Source organism: Tachysurus vachellii, chromosome 9 (assembly GCF_030014155.1).
Source record: "Tachysurus vachellii isolate PV-2020 chromosome 9, HZAU_Pvac_v1, whole genome shotgun sequence".
Lineage (NCBI taxonomy): Eukaryota > Metazoa > Chordata > Actinopteri > Siluriformes > Bagridae > Tachysurus > Tachysurus vachellii.
This window is the reverse complement of record NC_083468.1, coordinates 2,141,765-2,162,342: the sequence shown is the minus strand read 5'-3', so window position 1 is coordinate 2,162,342 and position 20,578 is coordinate 2,141,765. Positions and strand designations below refer to the sequence as shown.

The 20,578-nt window shown below is 37.7% G+C and overlaps 1 protein-coding gene across 2 annotated transcripts in view; it reads right to left on the bottom strand.

Annotated features, from left to right (window-relative positions):
• The window catches only part of LOC132851800 (chromodomain Y-like protein 2), a 44,631-nt gene extending 38,194 nt beyond the window's left edge, over nucleotides 1-6,437 (bottom strand). For both annotated transcript variants that reach the window (XR_009649061.1, XM_060878816.1), the window contains exon 1: nucleotides 6,238-6,437. Coding sequence is in view for 1 of the 2 variants with exons in the window: in XM_060878816.1 (XP_060734799.1) it covers nucleotides 6,238-6,261 (24 nt within the window). In the remaining variant the exon portion in view is untranslated. The remainder of the gene's footprint in view (nucleotides 1-6,237) is intronic.
• Nucleotides 6,438-20,578: the final 14,141 nt, after the last annotated feature.

Below are 20,578 nucleotides of genomic sequence, written 5' to 3'. Positions count from 1 at the left end.
TATTTGATCATCTATAACAGATGACTCGTGTAAAATAGCGTCTCAAGCATGAGATTAAACGGATCCATACATGAATGCATAAATAATATCATTATAATAGTATATATTATAATAATGCTTATTGTTAAGGATTCCATCTGAAAGTGCTGGAGATTTTGTTAACCGTTAACGTTATTTGTCTAAATAATGCTTCATAGATTGTTGTGTCTTTTAAATTTAAAGGAAGGTTAAAAATCTACAAGCCTTCTCAGATTGGTCTCTAAAGATCTTCTGTCTCGGCTGTTTCTGTTGCCGTCGATTTTTCTTATTCTGATGAAGCATGGTGCAGCCCTTGACATGCTGAATCATGACATTCATGACAATTTCTATTTCGCTGCTCGTGGATGATTTACATCTCATCTGGCAGACTCTGCTTAGAATTAATCGATAAATATAAATCCTCCTCCACCGCTGTGACATAACGAGTCCCTTAAAGCTCAGCTTTCGGTTCCTTTCTGTCACGTATATACAGTACGCATGACATGGCCCATATATACATGGTTCTTCCTAAAAGTTTGAAGCACACAAGTGTATACTGTAGAATGTCTTTTACAGTTTCCCTTCATTGGCATTGACTAATATTCCCAAACCCTGTTCCGACATGACAACGCCCCTGTGCACAAAGCCAGAGCTCCATGAAGACATGGTATGGAGGTGAAGGTTGGAGTAGAAGAACTCAAGAGACCTGCACTGAGCCCTGACTCTGACTCAACCTTACTGAACACCTTTGGGATGAACTGTGGGATGTGATAGCTCAGTGGCTCCCTAACCCTATCCCTAACTTCTTTCTTTTTTTTTTTTTAATTTTATATTTAGTTTAGTTTGGTTGTTGTTGTTTAGGTGGAGGCTTTAAATAAGCCCTTCGGGTTTTTTGCCTCTCCCTGCACAATATATGGATTGTAATTTTTTTTTTCTTATTGTACATATTTTTCGGGGCACGGTGGCTTAGTGGTTAGCACGTTCGCCTCACACCTCCAGGGTTGGGGTTTGATTCCCACCTCCACCTTGTGTGTGTGGAGTTTGCATGTTCTCCCCGTGCCTCGGGGGTTTCCTCCAGGTACTCCGGTTTCCTCCCCCGGTCCAAAGACATGCATGGTAGGTTGATTGGCATCTCTGGAAAATTGTCCGTAGTGTGTGATTGTGTGAGTGAATGAGAGAGTGTGTGTGTGTGCCCTGTGATGGGTTGGCACTCCATCCAGAGTGTATCCTGCCTTGATGCCCGACGACGCCTGAGATAGGCACAGGCTCCCCGTGACCCGAGGTAGTTCGGATAAGCGGTAGAAAATGAATGAATGAATGAATGAATGTACATATTTTTGTATTTCTGCAAACAATAAAAAAATCAAAAATAAATAAGGGGTTAAGGTGTTCGACTACTGATCGGAAGATCATTGGTTCGAATCCCAGGTCCACCAAGTTGCCACTGCAGGGCCCCTGAGCAAGGCCCTTAACCCTCAATTGCTCAGGTGTATAAACTGAAATAAGACAATGTAAGTCACTCTGGATAAGAGTGTCTGCTAAATGCTGTAAATGTAAATGTAACTGGACCTGAACTCTCCTCAACATCAGAGTGTTTGCTCACTACCTTCAGAACCTAATCTAATCTTATCTAATCTAGAGAGAAATACTTATAAAACTATAAATACTTTGCACTGTGTGTGCTTTCTCTACTTTCTTTATCCATCAAGCTTCAAATGCAACCTCGGTATGATCCTATATGCCGTTTTGTTGATCCCGGTGTAATCCCAGTACAAAAGAACACCAGTACAACCTGTAAAACAACAAAAACAACAACACAACGACTAGCGCACGATCTCTTCGTATTTGTTTTAGAAATAATGACCCTACCCTTTAGAAACGACGATCTGTTGATCAGTAATCTATTCGTATTTGGAGGATGCATCCCTGTGATATCATAGATGAAGAAATATCCAGGCGGTACACGCAGTCGGCTTAAATAATTCATCATGAGCAAAGTTTCCTCTGTACATCTGTGGCTGCAGGAAGTGAAACCTGAAAAGCCTGAAACCTCCCACACAAACATATATACGTCTTATTCACAGCTGTGCAGACGAACCTGAGATTTATAAGTGCAATCGCACAGCTCTGCCTCCTACATCGTTAAACGGCTCAGATCCAGAATTAAAATAAATAAATAAATAAATAAATGAATAATATAATAAAATAAATAAATATATAGTGTGAGTGAATGAGAGTGTGTGTGTGTGTGTGTGTGTGTGCCCTGTGATGGGTTGGCACTCCGTCCAGGGTGTATCCTGCCTTGATGCCCGATGACGCCTGAGATAGGCACAGGCTCCCCGTGACCCGAGGTAGTTCGGATAAGCGGTAGAGAATGAATGAATGAATGAATGAATGAATGAATGAATGAAATAAATATATAAAGCTTGGCATTCTGGAAAATCTATTTGCAAGATTTATTAATGTATCATTAGATATCATTATAGATCAGCAGCCCTATTCAAATTCACACTTCAGGGGATTTATCTGATATCATATTAGTACCGATGACGGATAATTACACGTACGAGACGTATTTGCTGTTGGTGGTTTTATTTAATTTGATTAAATAAGCTTCATCTGGACAGCAGATCGTTTGTTTTTTTCGATTGCTAAAAGATTTATGAAGTAAAAGGACATGCTGAGTTTTATAAATCACTTCTCTGGATTAAATCAGCAAGTTAAATTCAGCAAAAAGGCAAAAAAAAAAGGCAAAAAAAAAAAAAAAATGCACTGACCTGAAAAAGTGGTTGTAAGAGGTCATGATGCTTATAACTCGCACAGGTCTAAATCACACAAAAAAATGTCATTATATCTATTTTTTTGTTTTGGAAATATATTCATAAAAAAAGACTGGAATAGTTTGATTTTTCTGAAGTTTAAAAATTAGCCCTGTTTATCTTTCCAAGGTAGCAAAATGAAATAGAAATGACCTTTTGATTTATTTTTTACACTCTAAAGGTGAAGCTGTATGTCATACTCTTGTTATTACTTGAATGATTTATTTCTAATATTAATTTTAAATATTAGCTCGTTTTTAATTAATAATACATTTTTATTATTTTGAAATTAAAAAACTGAAAATTTCAGCTATAAGTCCAATGTACTTTTTCAATTTCTAAAACTTTCTGTATTTCTTTATTTAATGAATATTTATATTTAGTGGAATATTTGTGAAAGTTTTTTTTTTTTCCCAGTTAGTTACATTAATAATGATAAAACAAAATAAATCTATTTAAATTTAGTACATTGCAGGTGAATAACAGAATTTTTGAAAAACAATAAATTCCACAAAATATCTTCAGCAGGTGACTGATACGATTTCTTTTTTTTTTTTTTTTTGGCTTTGGACCTTTTTCAAAATTTGCATTTGTTTATGCAAATGAAGCTTCATCTACTTACATGCGTGTACATTTGCATACCTGCATACTGCACTAAACCAAAACTGTAGAGTTTCAGTTGATCTTAGACTCGTTTATTCACGAAAACACCAGTCAGGCTTAGAAAAATTTACGCTTAGAATTTTCTCCTAAAATTCAAGATTAAATTTATCATCAATCTAAAAAGATACCATTTCAGGAAATTTCTCAGAAATTAGATTCTCAATCGGAATAAAACTTCAATTCTTATCTTAGAAATAAAAAAGCATATTAATGACATTGTGATTTCTTCCCTCTTTTTTGGTGATCTTTAATTCGTTGATTTACATTAAAAGAAAATGAACGTTTGCATATACGAATATGTTTGCATTTCGAATTCAAAATGGGCGGGGCTTAACATCTTCCTCACAGTTACTATCCTCTATTTGATGATGATTACAAAGTGGACAAAAACAGTGAAATAAAAATATTAGTATAGAGATTAGATATTTCATTACTAGAGGTCAAGTGCAGACATGTTATAGGTGCAATCTTTAAAAAAAAATAATAATAATTTAATTATTGATGTGGCCAAAATGGTCATTTTTACCTGTAGTGTCTTGATGTATATTTTTAGAACATTTAACTCTTTATAAAACTTCAAAATACAATAGATTTTTATTATCTGTTTATTATCTATTAGGGATGAAAGCAACCATGAAAACACATTTAATGTCCATGTTTCTGTTTCTGTAGAAGTCTGTTTGCTTTAAAAAGAAGCCCATGTAAGAAATAAAGGCCACAGACACCACAGACTGTGACCTACAATAAATCAGGACATTTAAATGAGCTTTCTGCAGCCAAGGGAATCGATCACAGAGAGGAAGCTCACGGTAACCTATTAAAAAAAAATCCAGGATAAATTTTTTTTTTCAGAGGTGGAAGGAACCTTACGGAAAATACGAAGAAAACATGAACGACCCATAGAAAGAAATCCCAAGCTCTTGAACATACATATGAAGAATTCAACACCATCCCCACAGTCTTTACATTAATATGATTCATATGTGTGATGCTGATTTTAAAGTTCAAAGTATTTATGAAATCAATGTATAAAATTCTATTTATGATAAACGAAGGATAGAAATAGAACACGGCTCTACACTCCTTAAAAAGAAAGGTTCTTTAGTGGTCCTTCGAAGAACCTTTGTCGCTCACAGGATGTTTGCATTGCACCAAACGTTCTTTGTAGTGGAAGGATTTTAGGCCATAAAAATGTTCTTTATGGTGCAAAGATAAAAAGAAATTCTTTTACTGAAAGGTATTCAGTCTATATGCTTACCAAGGGAAAATGAAGATAAATCTCTGTTTGCAAAATAAATAAATAAATAAATAAATAAATAAATAAATAAAATGAAAATTAAATTAAAAAGGTTGCGTAACCATATGACATTTCGGGAAAAAAAAAATATAAGACTACATTAGACTGGATACTTTATCAGATCAGGACATTTTAATGATCCTTTTCTGCTCTTGATGAGTGAATCATTAACTGATGACATTTCCAAACTTTCACCATTTCTAATGTGGGGAAAAAAAAATATAATAAAAATAGTGAGGAATTTAAGTCTTTACAAATTCCATATAAGCCTCTAGAGGTTTGATGGGTTTTTAAAACGACGATGATGATGATGATGATGATGAGTGTAGGACAACTTTATAGAAGAAGGTTCTACCACCAGACAAGCCTTCATGACCTCATGGCTTATTTGAGAGTTTGTGTGAATTTAACACAAGAAACCACCAAAATTATGGAACAATTAAAACCCCACACTTCTCAGGTGAAGAGCATGAACTCATCATGTTATGCCCTGAAGTTGCACCCGTGCATTTAAATAATCAGACATCTCATGGGGAAAAAAATAAGCACCATCAGCTTTTTTTAATCAGTCATTTGATGTGATGTAACCAAGATAACAAGACAAGCGACTCGTTTTAAACACAATCGTCATGTCGTGAAAAGAAACCGAAACACAGGCGCCATGACATCTCTCCTGCTTTAAACACCACAAAACACCGGACTCACGTATGGAAACACACGCCGACCTTCACGTGCACTGCGTTCCCCATCACACCACTTACTGTACGACGAGCTGTTTTGTTTTTTTTCGGACTAATTAAAAAACGACATAACTTGTTACTCTGTATCGAGTCTCACGTGTCAAAATGTCACTCAAAGCTTCAAAGCCACTAAATTATAAAGCCGACATGTACACAAACGATTAAATACAACACCACACAACACAAGACACTTAAACACAACATGGTGTAGAGTTTATAACACAATCCTGAGCGGTTATAAGCCTGAGCATTATTTTTTATTAAATCCTGAATTATTGTACTTTATCTCCGACTTTAAATGCCGACATGAGGGAGTTTAAATGTCCAGACAGCTGCTGGAGGTGTTGTGTGTTGTGTGTGTTGTGTTGTGTGTTGTGTGTCGTGTTGTGTGTCTCAAGCTGTTTCAGTTCAGCAGGTATTCTGCTTTAATATCCGTGCGAAAGATCAGAGAAGAACCTGGTTGATGAGGACCTGGTCTCTCTCTCTCTCTCTCTCTCTCTCTCTCACTCACACACACACACACACACACACACACACACACACACGGAGGGTCGCTTCCTTTCACCCGTTAATGAGCTGAGTGAGAACGTCGGGGCTTTTTTTCCGTCCACGCACCAACTCTTACTTCCTAATTCCTCCATTTGTCAGTGTGTGAAGTATCTGACATATCTGAACAGAACAGGAGTAAACAAAGCTTTACCTCGTAAAGCTCCCCCGATGCCATGCTGGAGTGCCGACGCGGTCCCGACCTGCGTCTCCGGGCTGATTTGCCCCCCGCCCCGTTAGTGAGTCCCGGTAACGCCGTGTATGAACCCGGCAGCCGCGTTACTGAGCTCTCTGGCAGGCAGCCGCAGTAACGCTGAACAGTAAAGCAGGCAGTGTTAATCGAGCGCGGCTCAGATGGATGGATCTCTCCAACACACCTCCAATAAACGTGTCGGGGACAGCGGGGTGGTGCTGTTGGCTCATTAACCCGCACAACACGCCAGGGATTAGCAACTGAACATCATTTCACTCATATATCTACTGTACTAGCGACACCTTTAAAAAAAAATTGTTTATTGTTTAAAAATTTTTTAACTGTGCACTAAAATGCACATTGGACTTATTACTAGGTATCTTGATGCATTGTGCGTTGAAATTGATCTGATCAGTAAGAAACTGTTACTAATTCTCTTTTTATTGTGATGTTGGTTATTAATTAATTCATTAATTGATCTATTTCGTATGTGTGTGTGTGTGTGTTTTTTTTTCATTTGTTTTCTTTCTGCGTTTCTTATTTTTTGGTTTTGTATCAGAGACCCTATGGTTGTCAAGGAATGTTCGGTTCATTGATTGTAATTTACATTATTTACATTTACAGCATTTGGCAGAAGCCTTTATCCAGAACGACTTACATTTTATCACATTTTTTTATACAACTGAGTAAGTGAGGGTTAAAGGTGAGGTCTCTGTTGTTTGAAAGCCAACGTTGACATATAAAATCACCAAAACAAACACACCCCTAACCCAAATGGGTCCCACCCCTGTATCGATAGCTCCGCCCACACATACATACGTAACCCAGGCGACTAATGGAAAGAAACGTGTCTTTATCATAGCTGAAGGGAAGAACAATACGATTGCAGATAAACAAACAAGCAAAAATGACACACAAGCGTAATCATGTAAAGGACAAAGGCACATATTAGTTCTGTGTAACAAAACAAAACCAACGTTACTCACCTATCGAGAAGGAAAGTTCTCTCCAGCGCTGGAAAGCTGATCCTATATTAACACGTCCTACTTCTTACCTTATCGTAAGCCTTTCTTCGCTTTCTTTCTTTGTTTTTATCCTCCATGTCAATGTCAAAACCGCTTTCTGCTAATGTCACACATGCGCACTGAACACTCTCTCCGCCCATATTGACAAGACACGCCCCTTTCTGCTCATTGGCTACACGTTTGTTTTGTATTTGTTTTGTTTGGCGGCCCAACGCAGTTTTCTGAAGCATTTCTCAAACAACAGACACCCCACCTTTAAGGGCTTTGCTCAGGGGCCCAACAGTGGCAGCTTCGTTGACCTGTGATTTAAACTAACAACCTTCTGATTGGTGGAACAACACCTTAACCACTAGGCTACAACACTGTACAACACTGCAATTTGTTTTATTGTCTAATAATAAGAAAAAAAATAAAATTAAATGCTCATTGGTGATGAAACACATCTGCAGACAGCTTGACTCGGTGACTTTAACTGTTACTACTGCACACATTTGCACACAGTCACCTCTGACTGCACATTTGCACTTTAATCTACATTTTCTTCTACATTGTTTCTTACATTGCTTACATTCTGACCTCATACTTCACACCTACCTCATACTGTACTTAACACACCATAGCTCTATGATGCTTAAATCTTTATCTTTAATTTCTGTTTATTGTTTAAATTCCTACTTCATTACCCATGCGGCTCGGTCGGTAGTAACGGCATTTCGTTCTTTTGTATACTGTGTATGTGGAAGAACGATAATAAAACTTGGGTTGAGGTAAAGGTTCAATCAAAGCTCACTCTCTATTTTAAAATTCATGAATTAAATTGAATTAAATTTATTAATTGATTTTTTTTCTTTAACATGTGCAAATTCTAATTAAACAATAAAAAATCCTTTATTTCAAGAAAGAAGCAAATGACCTGCTGAAAGAATAAGAGCATTTAAATCAGTAGAATCCTCATTGGCCCATATTCAGGATCTTCTCACTTCTCGCTATTATTTTTTTTATAATAAAGGTAATGAATAATATCATTAGTGTAATATAACATCCTCACTTCCTGTCTGTGGTGCATGAGCTTGTGCTCTGATAGAGTCTTTCACACCTTGTACAGTGGAACATCTCACCATTTCCTCTCTTTTCCTTTCAGGTCCTGACACCTTTCAGGTGGCTGTTGAATAAACCCTAGAAATGTTCAGCAATGTGGACTTCAGACGTCATGCCAGGCTTTTGACTACAGCGCAATAAAACACTTTCTTTCTTTCTTTCTTTCTTTCTTTCTTCTTTCTTTTTTTTTCTTCCTTGCTTTCCTTTTTTCCTGATATTTTCCATGAAGTGCCATTGTTGACTGGATTTCACAGGACTTTTAAATCGTGCTGTCGTTTGGGAATGATTTCATCTGAAGGCATTAACGGCTGTCAGACAGTCTAGCCGCCGTAGCTGTGGATTTTGATGTGATGCAGTGATTGGAATGTAGATTAGACACTCTGGAGTGTCCTTATCAAATCTCAAGGTAAAAACACTGCAAATAGAAAGAGTTCTCTCAGAAAGGTGGCTGATTTGGCTGAGATTGAGGATGAGAACTTGAGCATTTAATGTGTTTTACATATACAGGAAATAAATCAGAAGAAAGCGTGATTAGTGTTTTATTTATTTTTTTTTCGGGACTCTTAATGATTCGTTTTTTTCAGTCGCTTAAGATGCTGGAAATGTTTTAATCCGACACTGAGGATTTATCGCTCTGAAGGAACCTTTTAAGGTTCTACATAGAATCTGACATAGAATTGTACACTCTTACAATTTATAGTTTAAAGAACCTTTTTCCATTGAAAAGGACTTTTTGTGTAATGGAAAATGTTCCATGAATGTTAAAGGTTCTTCATAGAATCCATACACCTTGATAAAGAACCATTTAAAAACCTTTATATTTAAGAGACAAGCCTTAATCGTAGTGTGTAAATTTTGCTTTTTTAATCATACACGATATGACGACATGTCCTTAAAATGTCTAGGGAGAAAGGAGTCACAAAAGTGGTTTAATATTCAATGAGGCTGCCCTCTGCTGGTGTGGAGTACAAACAGCTTGCACTGGACTGGCACTTTGTTGCTGGTCGATTGGTCGAGACTTTATTTATTTTTCTCCAGCTCTTGTATCAGCATTTTCCTTTTCATCTTTGCTGTGCTTGGCCTGGATTCTGACTGATTTGTAAATCCTTGGGATAAGCATCTGCAAAAAATGTAAATAAGGATGAACTGTGTTGCTCATCCAGAGCTCATCATCATTACACGCCCGTCCTCCACATCTCCATTAGCTTCCGGTCAAATAAGATTACAGAATCCTTCTGCTCACTGACAAATGCGCTTCAGGACATCTGAAAGTCTTCTTTTTCTACTTCTGTAATAATTACTTTAATAATCAGATTAGAGAAGAATCACAGCAATCTACTCGCAAATCCTTGAGCTGAAGAGTTGATTTGAATTTTAACTCAAGATGCATTACAAAAAAAATAAATAAATAAGTAAATTATGCAAAAAATAAAAAGATAATTTTTTGCTATTTGACACCTATAAACTAAGTTCCACAAATATCTGATACTGTGCTGGTTTACTTTTACACGTAAAACGCTAATCCTAGTTTAGCGTCTATCTTTTCATGATAAAGCACAGACGGCTTGAAATAAGAGCGACTAATATAATTATTCTGAAAATATCCAGCTTTGGAGCTACAACATCTCAATACAATACAAACTGATTAAACACCTTAAACCTAAAACTCAGCACGAGGAGGTCATAGCTAGCAGCACACAGCTGGTTCGTCGAGAAAAATATCCGTTTAGTCAATGCTAGGGAAGTGAAAATACCAGCTCTTATGCTTATGTTTGTCGTTCTTGACAGTTAGCTGCTACGGGATATTGTCACCGAGTGACTGGGACACAAACAAAGTGTCTTAACTGCAAGACAACTCCGTCCAAGCTCACTTAGATTTCTAGCTAATGCACTTAGTTTAAAATCAACTTGCTAACTATCCAGGGGTGTAATCTGGTGATATAACGAGTTGGATTGATGCATCATATATAGATTCGTATTGATTATAAATTAATAATGAATGAGAGAGTCAATCACTCTCACTCACTCACTCATTTTCTACCGCTTATCCGAACTACCTCGGGTCACGGGGAGCCTGTGCCTATCTCAGGCGTCAAGTCAGGATACACCCTGGACGGAGTGCCAACCCATCACAGGGCACACACACACACACTCTCATTCACTCACACAATCACACACTACAGACAGTTTTCCAGAGATCCCAATCAACCTACCATGCATGTCTTTGGACCGGGGGAGGAAACCGGAGTACCCGGAGGAAACCCCCGAGGCACGGGGAGAACATGCAAACTCCACACACACAAGATGGAGGCGGGAATCGAACCCCCAACCCTGGAGGTGTGAGGCGAACGTGCTAACCACTAAGCCACCGTGCCCCCTGAGAGTCAATCAGTTAATGTATAAATTATGTGGATAATGTAATGTAATAATAAAAAAAAATTGCAAGGTGATTAGCTTTGAGAGCTTCTTTAACCGGTACTTCTTTTACTAGTACAATGCTGTTGTGTTCTCCTGGACGAATGGAAATGGATTCATGAGATATTTTTAATCAGTATAAAGTAATGACTGATGTTTTATCTGTGAGTCTGATATAAAATGTTCTTTCAGCGTCTTTTAGACGTGTGTTTTTCCCTCTGTTGATGATCTTACACTGAATTTTAGTGTTGAAGAGAAATCTGAGCTGCTTTTTAGATGAACAAACACTCGGAGCTTCTCAGAGAGCAGAAATGGGTTCGATATCAACGTTTACTCTGAACATACAAACATCTGTGTGGGAATAATTAACGTTTTTGTTTATTTCTGAACTTTTCTATGAATCTATCACCTCTAGTGTTGTAGAGGAAAACAGAAATAGTGATGAAACTTTCATATGAGCTTCATATTAACACCACTGTGGAGTGAGACATGACAAAGACACTCAGTCATCAACATGAACACAATAAACCAGGAGGAAACAACATGTATTAAAATTGAAGCAGATTCAGTAGTTTTGTGTAATGTATCTCAAAACTTTGCCTTATAAACTGACATCATATCACATGTGGCTCAGCGGAGTTTCACACAATAATGTGAAATGCTAATGTTAATGTTAAGCTAATGTTATAACAATAATAGCTAATGTTATAAAGAACAAGCGTGTCATAAATTAAGATTTAGGTTAAATATGATTGAGGTTTAATCTGAACAGAACAATATCGATGCAACTCTATTGTTAATAGAGATTCTCAATTCGTTCAAAATGTTACAAAGGTTAAAGTTAGGGGCGGGGTTATGGGCGGGGTCAGGATTCGTCCATTTTTTTTATAGCTTCATTTGTATGAAACGAAAAAAAAAATCCAAGCACATTTCTTCTCTAATTCATTAATACTGGGAGCTGAGAACTAACAAGTGTTCTGTTTATATCTTGAAATGTACCAAAGTCATGAATTATCTTTATAATAAAAGGAAAATTATTCTTTTTTTTAATTGTAGAAGTGTTCCGTCATCAAGACAACCTCTAGACATCCTCTAGAGAAGACATATTCATATCTTTTACTTTAGATCAACCGCTCGAGCGATGGGTCCCAAAGCTGTAGCTGTAACTGCGAATACCTCTGACAAGCACAGCTGAATTATTCACGAGCTCCAGATCTGACCTCGAATACACAAATTCAACCTGCTGTTAAAGTTATCTAACAAGTCAGAACAGTGAAGGAGCTGCTGAGGAAAGTGCTCCATGATGAATACCATACCTTCACCACCGATGCTAGTCTAGTCTCAATAATATGATGTTCCAAACTTTAGCATCTGAAGGAAACTGGTGTATATGGTGTTTATAAGATGGCCAAACCAGTTGTTTACCCACAACTGCATGGTTGTATGTTCAAATCTCAGCTGTAACAAAGCTGCCAGTGGTGGACCCATGAGCAAAACACTTAAACCTCAACTGCTCAGTGTTGTAACCTTTATCATTATGAACGTTAAAAAATGTACAGAAAAAATAGCAGATGCAACAAATATCAGATGCTTCATATCCTGTAGGCAAAGTGCCTGAGGGTGAAGCTAGGAATGATCTGGTTCTCATGAAACTGCAGGTCTACCTAAACGAGATGGTCAAAGGCTAGAAATGATCTGACTCCATCAGTTCCAACAATAACAACAATTCATGCTATTGAAGAAAGCCAGGGCTAAAGATGATGTGGGCTTTCAACAAGCTGTTAAAAAGCTGATTGTATTTTCTGCAACTCCAGATAGGATCCAGGATTCACCATTAGTTCTTATTATTCCTTCCTTGTGTCCTCCCTTCCTTCCTTCCTTCCTTCCTTCCCTCCTTCCTTTCTAATTCATCTTCAGAATCTGTTTCATCCCGCTGGATCCGGAGCCGTTCATGGGATCGGTATATGGGGTCCGAGTCAGGAACGCACCCTGGATGAGATGCTAATCCATCACCACACACACATCACACACTCCTTCACACCTCATCTTTCTACCAGAATGATTTGCAATGTTGGAGAAACTGGAGGAACCCATTCAAACACGGAGAGAGCATGTGAAACGTTCAGAGCTACTCAGTGTATTATCCTGAAATGGTCCAGCAATTTTCTACTTCATAACTTCATTCTTCCACCAGAAGAGAAGGATGCCCATGACAAAAATGAGCAGAATGACCAGACTGGACAGAGTAGACGTGAAGATAGTTGATGTTGCTCTTAAAGGTTTGTCCAGTTGTTCTGGCACGTCTTTCAGCACTCAGCAAGAAGGCTATCAATAGATACTGACATTTAGATATTTTGTTCCAGAGCCAATAATTCTCCAGGACAAGCAAGTGTAGTTTTGATTCTGGGTTTTAAACTCCTGCATTACATGATAAGAAGGTAGAGGGTCTAAATTTCACTGCATGAATACTAAAACCTTTCTGGGTCATGGAGATTATACAGTAGGAGGGAATTGGAGATGGGAACTGACACATGTCTCTGGAGGGAGCAATAAATACAAACGGAGATAAAATCATCCTGCAGATATTTGAAGGATCTGCGATTGGCAGGATTTTCTTCAAGGGAAACATTTCAGAAGTGTTCTGGATTTCCTGGATTACTTGAAATAATTTATCGATGTATTTCTGGCTGTTTAGAAAGTTATTCTCCCATCTGTGCTGAAACCATGAACAACCATGAATCTTCTTCTTCTTTAACTTTAATTTATTTAATCCAAGTGCAGGATATTTTTATTAGAAGAACCTCAAACTCAAAGCTAACAAGACGAGCAGAGCACACGGGTAACAAGTTGAAGCACGGACACCAAAAAGCCCTGTGGAAGTCAGGACCCCTGACAAAGACTGCTAGCTATAACAGCAGTGATGCAGGAGGTTAATAACAAACAGGCGGAATGAAATAACTGCTAACAGTCAAAAACAATTCGGATTCGCAACACTATCACTATTACCTCTTGTGGTCAAATATGAAACTGTTACGTGTGACTGAGTAAATAACAAAACTTTTTTTTTTTCTTTCTATTGCTGATTTTATAATTATTGTGAAAATCGTTGAAGTGTTGTTGTTATTATTGTTATTTAAACTTAAGATGACATTAGTTTAAACTAATCACTCAATATTTTAAGGTATTGTGTTGAAACAGGAATAAAAAAAAAACTAGTAATACAACTACAATAATAATAATTACTAGTAACACTACCAAAACAACTTCAGCTACTATTTCTAACACTACTACTTCTACTATTCTACTTTTAGTCATTCTAGTAGTACTGTATGTCTACAACAACGTCTACTACTAATACTGCTACTTCTACTATTTTGATAGTAAGACTAGTAATATTACTACAACTTCTACTACTACTATTACTACTACTATTCTACTAGTAATACTACAACTTCTTCTACTACTATTGTACAAGTAATAATACTAAAACAACAAAAACTTCTACTACTATTACTACTAGTCTATCTAGTACTACTTATACAATAACTGCTACTAATATTACTTCAACTACTCTGCTATTACTAATACTACTACTGTAATACTACTAAATTGTAATACTACTAAAACCACTACAACGTCTACTATTACTACCAGTTATTATAGTACTACTTCTACAATTGCTACTACTACTTCTACTATTCTACTATTCTGCTAGTAATACTTCTACTAGTCTTATAGTAATACTACTAAAACAACAATGCCTACAACTACTACTACCACTATTAGTGATCCTCTTACTACTTCTACACCAACTGCTACTCGTACTTCAATTACTTCTACTATTCTAATATTCTGCTAGTAATACTAGTAATACTGCTCCAACAACTGCTACTACTGCTACACTGACTACTTCTTCTACAGTAATAGTAGTAATACTACTAAAGTACTAATACTACTGCTACTGTTACTACTAGAACTACCACGGTACTAGTAATACCTCTAACACAGCTACTGCTACTCAGAGCCGATCCTGACCTCCCTGGGGCCCTAAGCAAAATTCTGCTAAGGGGCCATTGATCCCTGATGGTTATTATTTACTGAGGGATGTGCATTCATATTGACCTGGCATTATGCCCATTCCAATGTAAATCCATTGGTTTCCATATTGCATTAACGTTGTTGTAACCTTGATTGAGAGACTATAAACATTGTCATTTAGGAGCGCTATGACGCTACTTTTTGTACTGGTCCCCAAACAGATGCTGCTGTAAAGCGCTCGTGTCATTTCGTGCACGATTGCACGCGCATATGAACGCATGTTCACGCGCGGCGCGGTTATCGAGCTGCCGTTTATAAACACCGTTGCCCTTGGGCGTTTATTCACGCGAATGTTCACGCGATAAATTGTTGTGTGACACACAGACAGGACAAGAGATGCACTGGCAGCACTGCACAGCTAATTTACAGTAGCTAGTCAGATAGAGACTAGAGACAGAATCACATCAACTTAACTTTACTGTTATTTGCTCTTGCTGACATCAAACTTGAAGAGAACACAAGTTTACCTGATTGCTGTTCTCACATTTCACTTTCATTTTCATGGTCAGATGTATAGCTCCGCTTCATATTGTCATCTACACAGTAATCATTAACACGCGCTGTAAAATGAGGCAGGGGGAGGCGGGGCCTTGCGTGATTTGCGGGGCCCTACGCAACTTGCGTAGTGAGCGTATAGGGCCGATCGACTCTGCTGCTACTATTACTACTAGTAGTCACCACTAGAGTTCCTCGGTCTCACTCAATCACTCACTCATTTTCTACCGCTTATCCGAACTACCTCGGGTCACGGGGAGCCTGTGCCTATCTCAGGCGTCATCGGGCATCAAGGCAGGATACACCCTGGACGGAGTGCCAACCCATCACAGGGCACACACACACACACTCTCATTCACTCACGCAATCACACACTACGGACAATTTTCCAGAGATGCCAATCAACCTACCATGCATGTCTTTGGACCGGGGGAGGAAACCGGAGTACCCAGAGGAAACCCCCGAGGCACGGGGAGAACATGCAAACTCCACACACACACAAGGCGGAGGCGGGAATCGAACCCCCAACCCTTACTTGAAATATTATTACATAGTTGCATATTATCTGAAATTATGAAATGTCAACGCAAATAATGAGATTTTAAGTTATATACGAAGTGGATAGTTTATTATTGTTATTATTATTTTAAATGCAGTTCAGAGTTTCCATATTTGTAAAGCTGAACATGTCTCTCTGCCTTAATTACCCATGAGGAACGTCTTTATGTTTAGGTTTATTGAAACAGCAGAAAGCATGTTGATGAAGCTGAGTGTGTTTTTTTTTGAGTGACAGAGAGAAGTGTAACCAGAGCTTCTGCAAACCTCATGAAACATTGAGAAAGCAGGAAGCCCAGGCACTCATTTGTTCCCATCTCTTGTTCATCTTCCAGCCAATTAATGCATTATTCATCAGCTGTCACTCAGGCGTTCTGAAACAAATCCCATCAGACAGGATCTACAGCACAGCCCATTCCCTTCAACAGTCACTGCAGATGCTTCGGCCATTTACGTGCTTTAATAAATATTACGTCAGGAAAAGGAAATTAAAATCGTAAAGGAGAAAGACCCATCCTGTAACAGAAGCTGTGGTACGTAGCTTGGATTATTGTTTCTATAGTAACAGCTCACTCGCCAAGATGTGTATGGTAGACATGATGCAGGTGCTTTCTGATAGATAGATAGATAGATAGATAGATAGATAGATAGATAGATAGATAGATAGACAGACAGATAGATAGATAGATAGATAGATAGATAGATAGATAGATAGATAGATAGATAGATAGATAGATAGATAGATAGACAGACAGACAGATAGATAGATAGATAGATAGATAGATAGATAGATAGATAGATAGATAGATACTAAAACTATAGCTAATACTATTACTACTTATACCACTAACAGTAATACTAGTAATATTGATACAACAGTTATTACTACTATTACTAATACTTCTACTAGTAATACTATTAGTGATAATACTACAACAAAGATTAGTACTACTACTACTGCTATTACTAATATTATAACTACTAGTATTACTAGAACAACCGATAGTTTTACTACAGCTTCTGCCACTATTAGTAACTAGTATTAGTAAATTAGTACTACTGCTACTTCTATACAACTACGGTTAGTATTATTACTAATACTACCTAAACTAGTAATAGTACTAGTTATGAACGTAGATATGATATTGTTACTGCTGCTATAACAATTACTACTAGTAATAGCACTACTACGATGACTGCTACTATTCATAGTAATACTAGTTACTGCTACTACTACTAATATTATTAATCACATTGGGTAATAAACAATCTAAATATTATTCTGAGTCATAAAAATAGTTTTATGTCATTTTGTTTTCTATAATTGAGATGTTTATGTAGAGAGTAAACGTATGTAAAGAGATGTTGAGGTCGAATCCCATGTAGTGTGGATTGTAAACCACTAGATGGAACTGTAGCATCACACACTTACATCTAATTATACTACATATTACTAATAAGAAAAAGAAGCCAAACCTTTTAAAACAATATTCAAATTAGGATTAAAAATACAAGGCACATCGACATGGGATAAAAAAATAATACCATAAAAACAATTTTTAACTGTAATTAAACAATAAACAAACCCCAAAACACACAAAATAATCAGTGCAAATGTCATGAAGTAAAAAAAAAAATGTACAAAAAACCCCCCCACAAAATTATACAAAAACATACAAAATAAACAACAAACAAACAAACAAACAAATAAATAAATACAAAATTATTAAATACTCGCCTCATTTCTGTTTTACATTGATAAAATCTGTCTTCATAATTAAAACCCTGTTTTTAAAATAATGCTTTGTAAAATAAACAGATAAACAAAAGACGAAATTATGAACGGACACAATCTGTAACGTTTTTTTGTGACCTTTAGTTAGAAAACTCGATCATACACGTGGATTACTTCAGATTTACGCTTTAATTCGATCTAAAGTCTCAGTATGGAAATTTGAGGTATTGATGACATGAAGAAAAGATTTTACACTCAAGTGAATGTGTGATAAAAAATAGTTTAGAGGAAACAAACAACCTGGAGTGAAAACACATCCACTCTCTACTACGACAAACCAACAGGAAGTGACATCATTCATCAGCAAGTAAACCATCATGTCGTATCACCCTATTCATGTTCATGTCACTGTATTGTATTCATAAGCTGTATTTACTGCTGATTTCATTTAAATTGAACTTTAAATACTTTTTTAAAAATCTATTTATAATATTCTATTCCTGTTCTCTTTTTATTGCACTTGACTATATTTAAATAAAAGATAAATATAAAAAATAAAAAAGTACATAAAAATAACTATTATTATTATTATTATTATTATTATTATTATTATTATTATTATTATTAGTAGTAGTAGTAGTAGTAGTAGTAGTAGTATTTTTAGTATTCCATAAATTATTATGTATAAATAATATAAATTAAATATTTATTATTATTATGTGTAATATTATTATAATTATGATGTATAAAGAATATACATAAATTATTATTATAATTATTATTATTATTATTATTACTATTATTATTATTATTGTGAGAATTCTCTGCTCTGTTGTCATGCTTCGTGAATCCGTTATCTCTCGTTTCCCAGACGTGAACAGCAAACACACGGAAGGTGTCGAGTGTAATGTGATAATGAATATAAATAGTGTCCGATCACCATTCCTCTCTGTAAGTTACACTGCCTCCACGTTGGCGCACCAGTGCACCTGTACTTCTCCTCTCACATCATCGTTCTCTCTATCCTTCACTGATGAGTCTCATTCATCCCCATTAGCAGACCTGCGCACTCCTTCGCCTCGAACTGTGCATTATTTACTGTCGACTCCACCGACTCTGACTGCTAATGTTATGCAGACGGCCACATGTTTGTGTGTGTGTGTGTGTGTGTGTGTGTGTGTGTGTGTGTGTGTGTGATGTACGTTTGGGAGTTTTGATCCTGCTGATTGTTTGCAGACGATTCGGTTTGTTGCGTTGATGCAAGGTTTTAATGATAATGTATTGTAGAAGCACGCTGTTGTTTCTCTCTGTGCCTGTTGTCTCTCTGTGCCTGTTGTCTCTCTGTGCCTGTTGTCTCTCTGTGCCTGTTGTCTCTCTGCGCCTGTTGTCTCTCTGTGCCTGTTGTCTCTCTGCGCCTGTTGTCTCTCTGTGCCTGTTGTCTCTCTGTGCCTGTTGTCTCACTGCGCCTGTTGTCTCTCTGTGCCTGTTGTCTCTCTGTGCCTGTTGTCTCTCTGTGCCTGTTGTCTCACTGCGCCTGTTGTCTCTCTGTGCCTGTTGTCTCTCTGTGCCTGTTGTCTCTCTGTGCCTGTTGTCTCACTGCGCCTGTTGTCTCTCTGTGCCTGTTGTCTCTCTGCACCTCTTGTCTCTCTGCGCCTGTTGTCTCTCTGTACCTGTTGTCTCTTTTTTGCGCCTGTTGTCTCTCTGCACCTATTGTCTCTTTGCACCTCTTGTCTCTCTGTGCCTGTTGTCTCTCTGTGCCTGTTGTCTCTCTGCACCTCTTGTCTCTCTGCGCCTGTTGTCTCTCTGTACCTGTTGTCTCTTTTTTGCGCCTGTTGTCTCTCTGCACCTATTGTCTCTTTGCACCTCTTGTCTCTCTGTGCCTGTTGTCTCGCTGCACCTGTTGTCTCTCTGCGCCTGTTGTCTCACTGCGCCTGTTGTCTCTCTGCGCCTGTTGTCTCACTGCGCCTGTTGTCTCTCTGCATCCTGTTGTCTCGCTGCGCCTGTTGTCTCTCTGCGCCTGTTGTCTCACTGCGCCTGTTGTCTCTCTGCGTCCTGTTGTCTCGCTGCGCCTGTTGTCTCTCTGCGTCCTGTTGTCTCTCTGTGCCTGTTGTCTCTCTGCGCCTGTTGTCTCTCTGTGTCCTGTTGTCTCTCTGCGCCTGTTGTCTCACTGCGCCTGTTGTCTCTCTGCGCCTGTTGTCTCACTGCGCCTGTTGTCTCTCTGCGCCTGTTGTCTCTCTGCGCCTGTTGTCTCTCTGCTCCCTGTTGTCAAATCCCTAATTTGAACATTTTGAATCCTTTGTGTTTATCTGTTTGCCTTCGGACGAAGTTCACGTTACCACGACGACACCCCTGAGAGCCAGTAAGACAGTAAAGAGGAGTTTTACCCTCAGGGGGTTAAGTCAGTGTGGGTGGATGGAGGATGGAGGATGGAGGATGGAGGATGAGACCGAGCGCTGTCATCATCTCAAACAAAAAAGTCAAGTTTTACAACTTACACTGTTTTTAGTCTGAAAATCTGTAAGTTTTAGAAGAAAACGGCGAGCGTGAGGTTTTATTATGGAGCTTTACGACACTCAGCGCACTCACAGAAGCAGGTTTGTGATTTGTTTCAATTTACTGAGTGAACTAATAAAAGGACACAAAATGCCTTCTTGGCAATTAACGATCACAAAAGAAATCCTTTTTTTGTCTTTCTCAGTGCTGATTTCTATAACAGAAGGTTTAAATAAATGTGGACGTAAAAAGTTTTTGTGTAAAGAAGCTGTTTGTTTAATGATGGTTTACAGAAGGAGTCTCTGGTCTCAGCGCTGTGTAACAATCACTTCAACTTTTCAGACTTTATTTTGTTCTGTTGCTTTTTAACACTCATGAGAGTCAGACG